The sequence below is a fragment of the Dioscorea cayenensis genome, chromosome 14, assembly GCF_009730915.1.
Source record: "Dioscorea cayenensis subsp. rotundata cultivar TDr96_F1 chromosome 14, TDr96_F1_v2_PseudoChromosome.rev07_lg8_w22 25.fasta, whole genome shotgun sequence".
Taxonomy (NCBI): Eukaryota; Viridiplantae; Streptophyta; class Magnoliopsida; order Dioscoreales; family Dioscoreaceae; genus Dioscorea; species Dioscorea cayenensis.
The window spans coordinates 17,587,612-17,601,689 of record NC_052484.1 but is presented as its reverse complement, the minus strand read 5'-3'; the positions used below and the strand labels follow the sequence as shown (position 1 = coordinate 17,601,689).

The following is a 14,078-nucleotide window of genomic DNA, read 5'->3' as shown; positions in this document are numbered from 1 at the left end:
ATCAAATACAAGGATTTAATTGTACCTAACAGAGAAATATTTAAAAACCATGCCAGCTCAAAAGAAACGGCGAAGATAACGCCATCTACGCCTCAGACTCAAAAGTCCCAACTCGATCAAATATGATGATTTAAATGTACCTAAAAGTATTACAAGGACTAAAAAGGCAGAAAGTACACAATTACAGGGACTTATATGGCAATTATACCTAAAATTAACAAAACATCTGATTTTTATAAACTATTCAAGAAAAAGGAAAATAAAATATTTACTTATATATTTTTCTATGTTTTTAATTATTTAAATGTATTTTTTCTCTTAATTTAAGAGTATTATTCATTGTTTTTCCATATATTCAAAATGTTCGATATGACATCCGTGCGTGTGTGTGATAAGATAGCCATTTTTGAAAAAAATGTGGATAAACCACGACTTTTATTGAAATAGCAAAGGATACGATGAGAACGATCCCTCTCACTAGAGGTGAGGAACAAAACTAAGTACAACATAACAACAACGTAGGAGAAAACCAGTATAAGCCAAAGATAAAAAGTCTGGACGGATGAAAAAAACACCGTCCGGATCATCGTGCATATCGATCGGACAAGTGTAGGGACTACTCACGTGCTACATCCCGGATCTTGATCGCGGAATGAGTGGAGACTCGGCACTAAGGAAATTGAGGGAGCGCTTGATTCGTAGGGGATGCCTCGGAGAGAGATTGTTTGAGTTACTGATCGAAACTAAAAGAAAACCAAGAGAGCGAGATATTAGCGATTTAAAAAAATAATAGTGTAGAAGCGAGTAAAAGCATTAAGTTGAAAAAAATACGGGTATTCCGTTTAATCCAGATATTCCATAAGATCGCTCGGGAGATGAAATCCCAGATGCATCGGAGTTGAAGATTAATGGATGGTAACCAGGTAGTCCAGAGCGAGGGGATAGATTGTGGAGGGAAGATTGGGTCAAAGAGTTGAAGAAAAAATGCCAGATTCGGTTTGAGAAGGTGCAATTAAGAAAAAGATGATCGAGGTCCTCTGAGGCATTGTGACATAAAACACAAATATCAGAGGTGTTTTGAAAGTTGCACCTTCTTTTGAAAAGATTTGTAAGAGTGAGAATTTTATCCTCTCCAGCAAGCCAGCAGAAAAGAGTTATTTTGCTAGGACTACGAGTTTTCCAAAAATGCGAGTAGAGTGGACTATACAATCCACTGTCAATAAGGAATTTGTAAAAGGATTTGACAGTGAACTTCCCATTTTTTTCCAGAACCCAGTTAGGAGAATCGTCCTGGTTTAATTTTATGCAAGACCGAAAGGGTAAAAGGGCGGGGATAACACCCGCCCAGAAGAAAGATTTGTTTCTGGGTGGAGTATAAGACAAAACTCCAGTTGGGCTTCTGTTTAGGTAGTTGATGTATATGATTTTGGCCCAACCACAATTTGGGTTGCAAGATAGTTTCCACGACCATTTCCCAAGCAAGGCTATATTAAAATCACTAAGATTAAGAATTCCCCAGCCACCCATGTCTTTGGGTCTAGTGATCCTATTCCAAGCAACCAACCTAATACCTTTGGAACCCAAATCAGGTCCTTTCCATAAGAAATCTCTACGGAATTGATCAATATCTTTGATCACCCAGGCGGGTAGTTTGAATACCGACATCCAGTAGACTGGAACAGTTGAGAGCACTGAATTAATAAGAGTTAAACGACCACCCAGGGATAAGTAATTTGCTTTCCAAGGGGTGAGTCTAGAGCGCACCGCTCCAATGAGTTTATCCCAGTCTAGGCGTTTTGGCCTTTTTCCAGAAAGGGGGACCCCTAAATAGGTGATGGGTAAACAATTTTTTTAGCAGTTTAGGATTCTTGCAGTTGAGGAATGTGGTTGGAAACCATAATTTATGGAATACAAACAGCTCTTTGAGAAATTAATTGACAAGCCAGAGGAACCTTCAAAAACATAAAGAATAAGCTTGATGATTCGGAGATCATCTTGACCCCCGGCAGAGAAAATTAACAGGTCATCAGCATATTGCAGGTGGCAGATGCTATCAAATTGGTTCAAAGGAACTCCAAAGAGTACTTTGGATCTAAGAGCATGAAAGAACATAGCGCTCAAAACATCAACAACCAAAGCAAATAGAAGAGATGAAAGAGGATCACCTTGTCGCAATCCTCTTCTGCATCGGATATACACCTGGGTAGTACCATTGATGATGAATTGGGTCTTTGCAGAACAGAGAATAGTGTGAATCCAAGATAGCCATCTAGGTCTAAACCCTCTAGCAGCAAGGACATCAAGAAGGAAATTCCAATCAAGAGAGTCAAAGGCTTTAGCAAAATCAACTTTGAAAACATAGCCAAGTGATTTCCGTTTTTGCAGATTAAAAATTACTTCTTGAGCTCCAATAATATTATCCGCAATACATCTGCCCTTAATAAAGCCAGATTGGGAATCATCCACCAGGTTGCTAATCACTGAACTTAAGCGAGAGGCGAGAATCTTAGAAATGATTTTTACAAGTGGAGTTAATTAGACTAATAGGGACGATAGTCGAGACCTCCTCTAGTGCATTGGTTTTTTTGCAATGAGAGCGATGTGAATCCAATTTAGGCGCTCGTAGTTGAGGGATCCGACATAGAAATCGTCAAAAAAGTTTAACTAAAAGTGTCTCGAAGGGTGGTCCAGTGTTTTTGGAAAAAGAATAAAGGGAAATCCATCGACCGGGGAGCTTTATCGAGATTTAAGTCAAAAGCAGCATGTTTTATCTCATCTAAGGAGAAAGGTGATTCAAGATGAGAAAGATCAATTCTCTCTTTATAATCAAATAAGTGTTGCCAATCAAGTAGGAACCTATTAGGTAGAGGAGATCCAAAGAGAGTATGATAATAATCATTGAAGATTCTACCAATTTGCACATTACCTTCAGTCCAGTGGCTGTTATGGCGAATGCGAGGGATATGATTTTTGTTTTTTCTGCCATTTGCAAATTGGTGAAAGAATTTTGTGTTTAGATCCCCCTCTTTAAGCCAAGTGATTCTGGATCTCTGCTTCCAGTAAATTTCCTCCTGATTTAGAATAGAGTAGAGCTCCGATCAGATTTGTGATAGGCGATTGGATTTATCCACCGAGAGAATTCTACTTTCGCCAATGGTGTCAAGGTAGTTTAATTCAGCTAGTAAATTTTTCTTAAGGAGATTTGAAGCAACAAATGTATTCTTTGACCAAAGGCGAAGATTGGCTTTTAAATGAGCTAGTTTTTTAGATAGGATGTAAGCTCCGCAGCCAGAAGGGTTAATTTTTTATCCATGATACTAGCTAACTTAGCATATGATTTAATATACAGTTGTTTTTCTTGTTAGATTTCACTTATGTGATGCGAAACATACATGTAGCAATCCAAATAGCTTTATATATATATATATAAATTGATGATACCACAAGCTATGTAATTCTTTAAAAAAAATCTAATTGTTTGAAGATATAATTTTTATGAAATATTTTAATGTTTTTGAGAAAAATATAAATATATTGTTCTCAAAAAGTAATTTTTATTAGAAAGTAAAACTTTTAAAAAAAATATTAGTTTTTAAAAATTAGTTTTCCTTATGCTTAGGTGAATATAAAAAATTATATATATATATATATATATATATATATATATTTCAAGAAGAATGTTTTTGTAAAATAAAAACAATGTCCATGTAGATAGTTGACATGGTAAAATTCAACTAATATTATTAATGAGAGTTGGTGTAAATGGTAGGATGTTGGATCATTTAAGCAGGTATCAAGTTCGAATCATTGTGTATATAGAAAAAAACTTTTCAAGAGGTCCACGATGTTAGAACTCTTAGAGGATTCAGGGTCCGTTTGATTTGCACATAGGTACAACACAAGGAGTACAATATAGTATAAATACCTAATTATTGTATAAATGCTTTGTACTGTTCTTTGTTTGATATTTAGTGGACATCACAAAAATTTTGTAATGTTTCTTATTTTATTTACATAAGTACTGGACTAAAAATTGTAAAATTATTATAATACCCTTTGTATAATCTTTGTTGTTTTAGAAAAAAATTTTGACAGGACAAAATATTTTGAAATTTCTTCAAAATAGCCGTCATTAAATTTTTAAAATTTGTAAAATTATTAGGATATAATTATATTTTTTTTAATTTCTAAAATAAAATAATTAATAATTTTTTACCAAATATAATTTTATATTTCTAAAATTTTTAATTGGGTTTAGGACAGGTGTTTTAATTTTTAATTTTAATCAGGGGCAAAATTGTCTTTTAGTTGTGTTGTACCACACTTAAAAAGTTATAGCATGGTTTTGGTGGGACATGATTTTTAATAATTTGTGCTATACTCAATTAACTTCTTATATTGTACTCTAAACTTATTTACAAAATAAAAAAGGAACAAAAGAGTTTATGTTATACTGTCCTCCATTTTTTTTACATATTAAACACGTACTTTGCTCTAATATACAAGGAACGAACTAGACGGCTTTTCCTTTGTTCTTTTTAATAAATTAATATATATATATAAAGAAAATTGAAAAATATTCGTAAAATTTTATAGTTTGGCCATTGGTTTTTACAAACTAGTATATTTAGTATAAAAATATATATATATATTTAATTTTAAGAAAGTTTTTGAAAAAACCTCCAAGCTTTTTACAAATTACTATATCTCAATAGCATAAAAAGTTATATTTTTAAGAAATCAACTAACATTCCCAACCCGTATTAGTTATCTCCAAGAATTCGGTATCAATTTTGCCTGATTGCCTATTTTTATTTTTATTAATTCATTTACTGATTTCTTTTTTAATGTAGCCACCTATTTTATGTGTTGTGATTTAACAGTGATATTATCAACTAAAGTTTAAATAGCCTTACTTATTTAGGAATTTATTATATTTTAATCTCAAAATTTTGAAACATATCACAGTTGATATATAATGATTAAATAATAGGATAGTTTCTTTGTACTTCTGGTATAAAGGTTCTTGGTAAGGTCCTTACTTTGACCATCTATAATTAAAAATTAATATTAAATAAAGAGCGTTTTTTAGAGTATTCTGGTTGGATAGATGGCTTGAGGGTCAATCTCCAAAAGATCATTGGGCATCACTTTTTTCGGACTGCTCTTACCCTTGGATTATTTTTAGACAATTTATTCATATACTTAATTCCCGTGGTAATCCTTTCAGAACAGCCTCCCCTGATGATATTGCCATAATTCTAAATGCGATTATGAACAGTACAAATGACCAAGAGGACTCTTTTACCTGGTCTTTAGATAGACACGGAACCTTCTCAGTCAAATCTTTCTACAACTTCCTTATTGATGGAGGAATACGCAGTCAACTTTACTCCAAATTCTGGAAGACAAAATCCCCTAATAAAATAACTTTATTCTGTTGGCTTGCCTGCCACTGACACATGTTTTCTATGTCATAATAACTTAGAAACAGTGGATCACATTTTCATCGATTGAATTTTTTCATAGAGAGTTTGGTCTTACTTCAAATGTCTATTAGATATTGATACTCTTCCATCCTCTGTATCCAATATCTGGACCAATTGGATCCCCTCTTTGAACCCTACCTTCAGGATTATTTGGGATCTCTACACTAAAGCCATTTTCTGGAATATCTGGCTGAAACACAACAATCATATTTTTAATCAAAATTATTTACCCATTACCTCTACCTTCTACAAGACAACTAATTTGCTTCTCTCTTGGATTTCTGCAGATTCGGAGTCCCTTCAGCAGAAATTCTCAGATGCTGCTCAGAAGATCAAGCGTTCCCTTAATTTTCTGAGTTCTAGATCAACTGAACCGGTTGGTGATTTGGAGCACACCTCTGGCCAAGAGTAATATGCTCCTATCGTCGCTGGACAGGCCTGTGTCTCCAGATGGTTGACTTCGCCATCCCAGCTCGTTATCTTTTCCCACCTTTTCATTATTGTCTTCTCTTTCAATACTGTTTCTATTATCCTCATTCTTGGTGAGGATGACAGCCTTTTATGCTTTCTTTGTTGTTTGTTTGTTGTACTTACCTTTTTTATTTTAATAAATTAGTAGTTTATCCACCTTATTCAAAAAAAAAAATATTGAAGCTAGCAAAAGACTAGCCTAAAGGATTATCTACAATAAAAGACAATAATATAGATGTCAAAATTTTTGTAAATTAAAGTATTAGTAAGATGGGTATACATTTTAATAAATTAATTGTAAAATAAGACAGATGGTGTTTATGGAGGAAAAAAACCTTCACCTATATCAAGAGAAATGTGATAAGAATAAACAAAGCGTTTTTCTTGTACAAATTAGATCATCCTTGTACAAATTACAAACCCACTTAAGGGGCAATCCTTAAGTCAAATGCTTATTACAACATTAATGTAATATCGAAAAAAAAAACAAGCACAAATATTTCAAGCATTCAACACATATTTCATAAGTAACTTAGTCCAACATCTCAAGCGAAACCATTGAGAACTGAAGGCATGCATAGTACCTTGGGCCTGAGAGTTTTTATTTTTATTTTTTATTTATTTAGTTAGAATGTGTTTCTCCCTCAGGATATAACGTTGTTGAAATAGATCTAGTGATCAAGGATTTACTCACAAAGGATGCTTCAATCTTCATAACACCAAGAGAAGAAGGCAACTGCCTTTTGAACCAGCCTGAAACCCCAAGAATCCTGTTGACGATCTCCAAAAGCATCAAAGGGATTGAGGAGAAGAGATGAAAAATTTTCACTCAAATCAGATGAGTTACAGGATGTTTGTTTATATCTGATTACAGGAATGGAAATAATACAGTTATAATTAACAACCATGCTGATGTGGTTTCAAGCTATCAAAACTTATCCACCTCAGCTTCCACATCAGTGAAACAATTATAACAAACTTGCACGTGCTCATCACATGACTATGCAATGAAACAACCTTCAGTTTTTTAGCTTCTCATTAAACTGCAGCCTCCCATTTTCATTACTTTTGATTGAATGTTATTGAAAATAATGGATTTCAAAATACATAGCAGTCAAATCTAATGTTTGATTAAATGTAATTGCAGATATTGTATTATAAAATTTTATATTTAATTAGAAAATTTGTAAATTTGGAATTAAAAATCTTTTATATACCAAATATTTTAATGTTATTTTAATGATTTTAAGTATGATATTATTTAGTTTGACTATTAATTTTATTATTAAAGTTATTATTATATTTATTATTTTTCTATTATATTTTGTAATTTTTAAATTTAATTATTAACCCATCAAAAAATATTTATGAATTTTTCATATATTTCTACCATGTTATTTAATGATTTTAATTATGGTATTGATGGTTTAACTATTAATTTTATTATTAAATTAGTTATTAAAATAATTATTAAATTTATTATTACATTTAATAATTTTTATACTCAACAAAAGTATTTATGAATGTTTGACAATACTTGTTTTTCTTTAATTGGTCAGTCACAAGTTAGTCATATGAAAAAGTCTAAAAACAAAGGATTTGGTTTTATCCCCAATTTGAGTATAAAACTAAATCTCCTCATTGGATGTAATCTGAGTTATATAAGATTTTAGAATCTTATAAACCAAACACTAGATTTCTAAAAATTCACTAACTCAAATTACATATAACTCAAAATTCCTGTGGACCCCGCCCATGATTAGATCTTGTTTAAGTTGCTAAACATGCTTACCTTCCCCTTAATCCTGGCTTCTTGCTTTGAAAAGCTTGCAAAGGAGGAAAAGCATGGAGGGATTCCAGGATTCAGTCCCATCTTTGTCTCCTGGCAATAATTCCTCATCCCTTTGCATTATCACTACCCCTTCCTTGCTTCCTTCCACACTCTAACTTCACTCTCCTCTCCATTGAAGCCTCAAGAGTGAAGAACCTTACCGAACAGCTGTAGCAGCGACGATCAAACCGGGGAGGAGCTCTTCAACTCGTCATCAACCTAGAGGTATTTGTTGTAGGTTGCTCACGTTGTCCGGAGATAACTTCTCTTTCTTGCATGATGGTTGTTAGCTTGCTTCTTATGTTTGCATGAGGTTGTTGTTTGATGTTTTTGTGCTTATCCTTGCATGAAAACTCTCTCTTTATGCATGCTAAAACTTGCTCTTATGCCTCTTGAATATCCTTAGTTCTTGGCCTCCAAGCTACATAAGTTTTTACTCATGGAAACATCTATATGTTTATGCAATGATGCTTGAAACCCAAGCCAAAATCCCATGTTTTTGCTTACCTATTGAATGTATAGGTTGTAGTTTTGGCTTGTGTGTTGGGCTTTGCAAATTCCTGCACCCTTGTGCATGACCTTCTAAGGCATTTGTATTTTTTTTTTTGTTACTAGAAATGCTAGTAAACTTGATCCCTCTCTTGAGCTTTGCATCCCCTACTTGTTTGCATGGAAAACAAAAGACTAGAAGCCTCCAAGATGTGGTCCGGTTGCATGTCATGCTTTGATTGTATAAGCATCAAGTATAGTATAGATATTTACATTCACATTGACTCTTTGGCAGCCTTTTTAATATGGTAGCATATATATATCCACACATGTTGGTCCTGCCACCTTAAATAATGTGATAATATATATATATGCATGCATGCATTGATTTGTTACTTGTGCTAAAAGACTTATTTCCATCCTTGTTTCTCTCACATCCTATTCTTGTTCTTGTTAAAAATCATTCTATGTGCTTGTCTCACACCATTGTTATTACCACTAGTATTAGTATTATGTTAGGTCTATTTGTAGACACTTTTGAACTATTGTTGCTTTAATTAGGTATTTAGACTTAGTTCGATGTCTTTATTATAGGACCACCGTGAGGAATTTATTTGGATTTCAATTGGGATTAGACTATTGTCAAGTAAGTGATCCCTTAAACCCTTGTATTTAAAAGTTTGGTAATTTTAAATTTTTATTTATTTATTTCTGTTATTTCATTTTTTGGAATTTTCTGAAAATTATTTGTGTTTATTCTTTGAAATTTATGTTGGGGAATGCCATTATATCTTATTGCTTATATCTTAGATAAATAACCCCTAGACTTAGTGGGAACATAACATTTTTATCTTACCAATTTTTATGCTTATTTGTTTTCCCTTATTAACAATATTTTTATAATAATATTTTATTTTACTATCCAATCATACAACATGATGATTTGGAATTAAAATCTTAGTCATTCTAATAGAATTAGAGGGTTGGCGGATTTTGGATAATTATTTATTCATTATTATTATTATTATTATTATTATTATTATTATTATTATTATCATTTTCTTTATGAGATGTTTTTAGTGGTAATTTACATTTCTTTACCTCTTAATGTGGGAGTCTGGCAGGATTTGGAAGTTGGAAATCTTTTGTGTATTTAGCAATTATTTTAATTATTTAATTGTTTTTAGCATTTGTTTTTTTTTTATTTTTATTTACTTTGTAATATTACCCTGAATTTTTTTGGAAGATACTGGGTGAAATTTACGTATTCTTGACTTTGGAATCCGTATGAATATTTTTGGTCTCCAAATGAGCGATATGCAACCCCGTCGCTGGGGGTTAAACCACGACCTTGTCGACAAGTAATTTTGGGAAAAATGAGACTGCAGCCTGCACCGTGTCCGATTCGGTGAAATAATCAACGACCACCCTGGTATTCGATCTCGAGTCACCGAGGGTAAATAAATGATTTTTTTGTTATTTTTGGCTCGGGTCTGTCACCGAGGATAAACAAATGACCTTTGGCACTTACAGTGAATTTGGAGACATATTCTGGATTTTGTTATCTACATTTCCTCCTTTGGTTTTGATAATCCTTTTTGGCGCTATTGATTTTTGTACAATTTGATATTTGAACTTTTACTTTCAGTTTGTTTTGGATTACTTACTGGGCTAGTGAGCTCATGGATTTATTTTAAATCCTTTTCAGATCAGGAGCAGTAAACCCACTGATCTTAGAAGGATTTCAGTGGATGTCTTCTTTGGAATTATGTTTTATGGCTTTTGTCTTTGCATATGTTGTATTTTTGTTTAAGAACCTCCTTGTAGGTCATGCTGTATTTCATTTACCTTGTATTTGGGTTTGGTTGTAAACTTTAAGTTGTACTCTTATTTGATATTTTGTCAGTTATTTTCTACTCCTAGTCTGCTTTTAGGTTTTGAGGCCTTGCAGGTTTACTGGGCCCCGCCCTGTGGGTCTGCGGCCGTTTGTCAACGCACCAAGTTCGGGGCGTGACAATTCCTCCAAACAAATACTATCTTAGTTATTAATCTTCATCTTCTTCTTTATTTTGGTTTAATAACTTTTAACTCCAACAGGACATAGGAGGGATGGATGTAGAGAGAGAGACAGGAGTTACATATGATACGGTGGACAACAGGAAACATAAGACTAGTAGATGGAGGGAAGTGAGAAGAGTCAACAAAAGTGCCAAAGAAAAGAAAGATAAAGCTTGAGAAAAAAAAAAGAGTATCTTTGAATGGGATTTGTTATCCTTAATTATTCCATTTCAAGAAATTATTTATATACATTGGCTGCACGAGTACAACGTCACGAGCACATCCAGCTCCACCCCCTTTATTCAATGACTCAAATATATATACATGCATGGCTGCACGTTGGCCACCTTAATTTATTGACAATAAAAAGTAATCTAAACTGACTTCATCACCCATTTAACCCACGTCTTTGCCATGCAAGAGGCATATAATATATATAGTCGATTCCCCAAAAACGTGGCTTTGGGATCATGGCCATATCAGAAGTCTTTCTCCACCATGAAATGAGAGAGAACAACAGCACAAGCAATAAGAACGCCCAAGGGCTGCTAAAATATGTCCTTTTGAGATAGACTCCGAAGCGTCTCCGTTTGCTGTCCCAATAACTACTAATGTCAAAACGGATCGATAAGGTGTCAGCGGTGGGTCGGGGTAGGCCACAGGAGATGTCCCTGTAGAGCTTGACCACCTCTTGAGGACTCTCAAGGCAGTCATCGATGATCCCCGAGGCGCGAAAGCACATTCACATCCTCCGGCATCTTCATAAGATCAACCATGAGATTTACGTAGGTAGTCACCGTTGTTGGTTTTATTGAGAATCCTTTCATAAAGCGATGAGGTTCAAGAGCTTTCGCCTGGTCTTCTCCTCCACCCTCATGAAAGGGAGTTCGAAGATGCCATTGGAGAAATCCAATGCTGTTGCTAGGGATGAACTTGACCCCGGCGTTGGAGAGCTCAAGTGCCGTTTTTGTAGTCGGTAATACGTAGTCTTCTTGCAGCCGCGATTCTGCGCGAGACTTGAGACTCATGCTGGAATAAAGGTAATCCAGTGGGATGAAGTGCAGTTTTCAAGTCATCCACTCCAACCATCTTCAAAGGGTTGTCCCAATGAATAAATCTCAATACACGTTTGGCATCCCTCTGTAATGAAGTTAATTCAGATGGTGATAAGTTTCCTAGCTAGATTGGGTGAAATGATTTTCAACCATGTTTTTTTAGTAAATAAAAAAAAATAGCTAGAATGGAATGAAACACGCATGCATTGAGAGAGTTTTATGATCAAAAGTGGCATGTGATTACCTCCAAATTACTTTTATTTGGAGAAGACTTATGCAGCACAGTTAGAAGCGAGTACAGAAGCCTGAAAGGGAGCTGGTTTTCCAATAGCAACATGTCCTCACGTATAAGGATGATTTTATGAAGCCAATTAATGTCTGGCCCTAAGAATGGTTCCTGATCAGGTGGGTAGCCCTCCTTATTGTATTCAAATGCTAGACGAACGATCTCCAATATAAAGCATCCGTCCGTCAACATAAGCTTCACAAAATCTTGAGAAGAAGAACTCCACTTCTTCTCAAGTTTGTCATAGCACTTCATAAGTAAGGCTGCATCTTGTCGCACTACTTTAACGAACTCGTCAGCCTGTATTTCTGATCTCCTGATAAAATGGACGAGGGCTTCCCACTTGTAATCTTCGAAGGCCTGGAGGTTTCGTTTGCCATGATGATAAGGACCCAAGGACACCATTTGTGGTTCGTAGTCGTTCATGCACTTTGTGTTCCTCCAAGGCACCCTCATGACGCATGATTGATCTTGCTGCTCCCGCAACTTGCTCTCTTTAGTGGCAGCCTCGATAGCCATTTGAATATCCGACAACAAAGAGGAAAAGCTAGACTCAGCATTCTCCATTTTAATTTTGCTTAGGTCTAGCATGCAATGGATGAAATGTAGATGTTTATATATACTAGTCATATAATGTCGGCATATGATAAAACTTTGCAAGCCAGCAATGGGTAGTTAAATATGCTTTCCTGTCCAAAGCGTTTCTTGATCAAATATTATTATTCTGCCAGACTTTTGTAGTTTTGGAATAACTTCAAACTTAGATCAAGACAGGTTCTTGATAAAATATTTCTTTAGAGAAGGTTCAACCTTCAACCTTTCACTTAGGAGGGGAATGAATTTTCCCCCATCTATTATAAAGGGGGTATATAGGGAAAGTTATAATCACCATTCAATTCATTACAAGCCAGTGGAATCTTTAATTAGCAAACCAGCTGTCTACCCTTAAATACAATCATATATCCCTAGCTAATATAATTGTCACTAAACTTTTTTCAAGATAATTTAAATATTTAAAAATTATCATTAGTTTATAAATAAAAATAAATATAATTTCATCTTGTTTAATTATTTAGATTTAGTATGAAAAAAGCACTGGGCTATTGTGAGTTTTAGTAAAATCTTATAATTAGTGTCTGCTTTATTATATTGTCTTCTTATACAAATTAGTGATACAGCATGTTTTGAGAATTATTGGCTGAGACATATGAACGCAACTCTTATAACCATAACAAATCTAGTCATTTTGAAGAGAAAAAGCATGTTAAAACTTATTTTTTATAAAAATACTAAGATTCACATTTTCATCTGATTTGATGTTTCTAGAAATATATTTATTATTAGTTGTTTTCATAGAATTGTAAAATGTCGGAATTGAAGTTATTTCAAAAACTTTCGTCAAATTCTTGTTTTGATATGCTATTCTTCAAAACTTAATTTTCGGCCTGCTTATGTGTTATTAAAAATATATCTTTGTGAATTTTGATTTTAATTTGACAAAAACAGGCATTTTTTAATTAATTACTTAAATATTAAAAAATAATGGTCCCGTAAAAAAACTAAACTATGATATTAAAAAAATATTTATATAAAATATATTGTTTATTTTTTTGATTTTTATTTATTTATTTATTTGTTTTTGTTATGATTGTATATGTCTCTATAATTCTTATTATTATGTTTTAAAAAAAATGGATGGGTGGAACAGTAATGACATTTTAATTCGATAATCTATATATATATATATATATATATATAATTTTTTAAAAGAAAACTTCTAAATTTTATTTTAGTTTTTGAGTTGAGCACTCCTTAATATTCATCCTAATTCCGCTACTGCAGTAGAGTACGTACCTGAGTGAAAATGTGACTCTTGTTTTATATAGTATATATGTTTTTGATATTAAACTATATTTAATCCAGTTTGGATGAACCCTAATAGACCTAGACCCAGATGAGATTAGATCCACAAGTGGCTCAGCTTGGAATCCTCCAACGGCATTTCTCTCCATCATTTTGATATCCAACGGTTTTCCTCAAATTCTGTCTCCCCGGTCACACCTCCTTCCACTTGTCCAATCGCCTCACAAAATCTTGTAAGAACGGGTTCCTCTAGTATTATAAAATCTGATGACAACCGGGTCTCTCCCTAGCCTGCCATTACATTTTATTTAGTAAATGTTCCAATTGTGGACTCTTTCTTCAAGCATGCTTTAATTTGTTAATGTTTCAAAGACTGGCAAGCTTGTCTTCATGCTCAAGCGCTTCCTTTATTTTTAAGGCAAACTCTTCCTCAACATATGCTTTATATATGGTTGCTAATAATTTATTTCTAAGACAAACTCTGCGGATTAATTGGTGCGAAGCGCTCACTTTAAAGTGAGACAAAAGGCTTAGGT

General features: G+C 33.7%; 2 protein-coding genes across 2 annotated transcripts; both read right to left on the bottom strand.

Moving 5' to 3' along the window:
* Positions 1–813: 813 nt before the first annotated feature.
* Positions 814–7,833, bottom strand: LOC120276209. The gene is made up of 5 exons (XM_039282933.1): positions 7,753–7,833; positions 5,571–5,679; positions 2,927–2,979; positions 1,917–2,505; positions 814–1,823 (listed from the first exon to the last, which is right to left on the bottom strand). The coding sequence occupies exons 1-5, from the start codon at positions 7,831–7,833 to the stop codon at positions 814–816; spliced, it is 1,842 nt and encodes a 613-aa protein (XP_039138867.1).
* Positions 7,834–10,547: 2,714 nt separating this feature from the next.
* Positions 10,548–12,256, bottom strand: LOC120275375 (UPF0481 protein At3g47200-like). Its single transcript, XM_039281922.1, has 2 exons — positions 11,638–12,256; positions 10,548–11,478 (listed from the first exon to the last, which is right to left on the bottom strand). The coding sequence occupies exons 1-2, from the start codon at positions 12,244–12,246 to the stop codon at positions 11,293–11,295; spliced, it is 795 nt and encodes a 264-aa protein (XP_039137856.1). The 5' UTR covers positions 12,247–12,256; the 3' UTR covers positions 10,548–11,292.
* Positions 12,257–14,078: the final 1,822 nt, after the last annotated feature.

Excerpts from the sequence above, each read along its gene's own strand:
- LOC120276209 (XM_039282933.1), bottom strand. The coding sequence starts at position 7,833 with ATGGGACTGAATCCTGGAATCCCTCCATGCTTTTCCTCCTTTGCAAGC. Across the intron at positions 5,680-7,752 it reads AAGCCAGGATTAAGGGGAAG|CCAGATATTCCAGAAAATGG; the intron begins GTAAGCATGTTT and ends GTTGTGTTTCAG. Across the intron at positions 1,824-1,916 it reads AATTAATTTCTCAAAGAGCT|GGGTCCCCCTTTCTGGAAAA; the intron begins GTTTGTATTCCA and ends TCACCTATTTAG.
- LOC120275375 (XM_039281922.1), bottom strand. The coding sequence starts at position 12,246 with ATGGAGAATGCTGAGTCTAGCTTTTCCTCTTTGTTGTCGGATATTCAA. Across the intron at positions 11,479-11,637 it reads CAAATAAAAGTAATTTGGAG|AGGGATGCCAAACGTGTATT; the intron begins GTAATCACATGC and ends ACTTCATTACAG.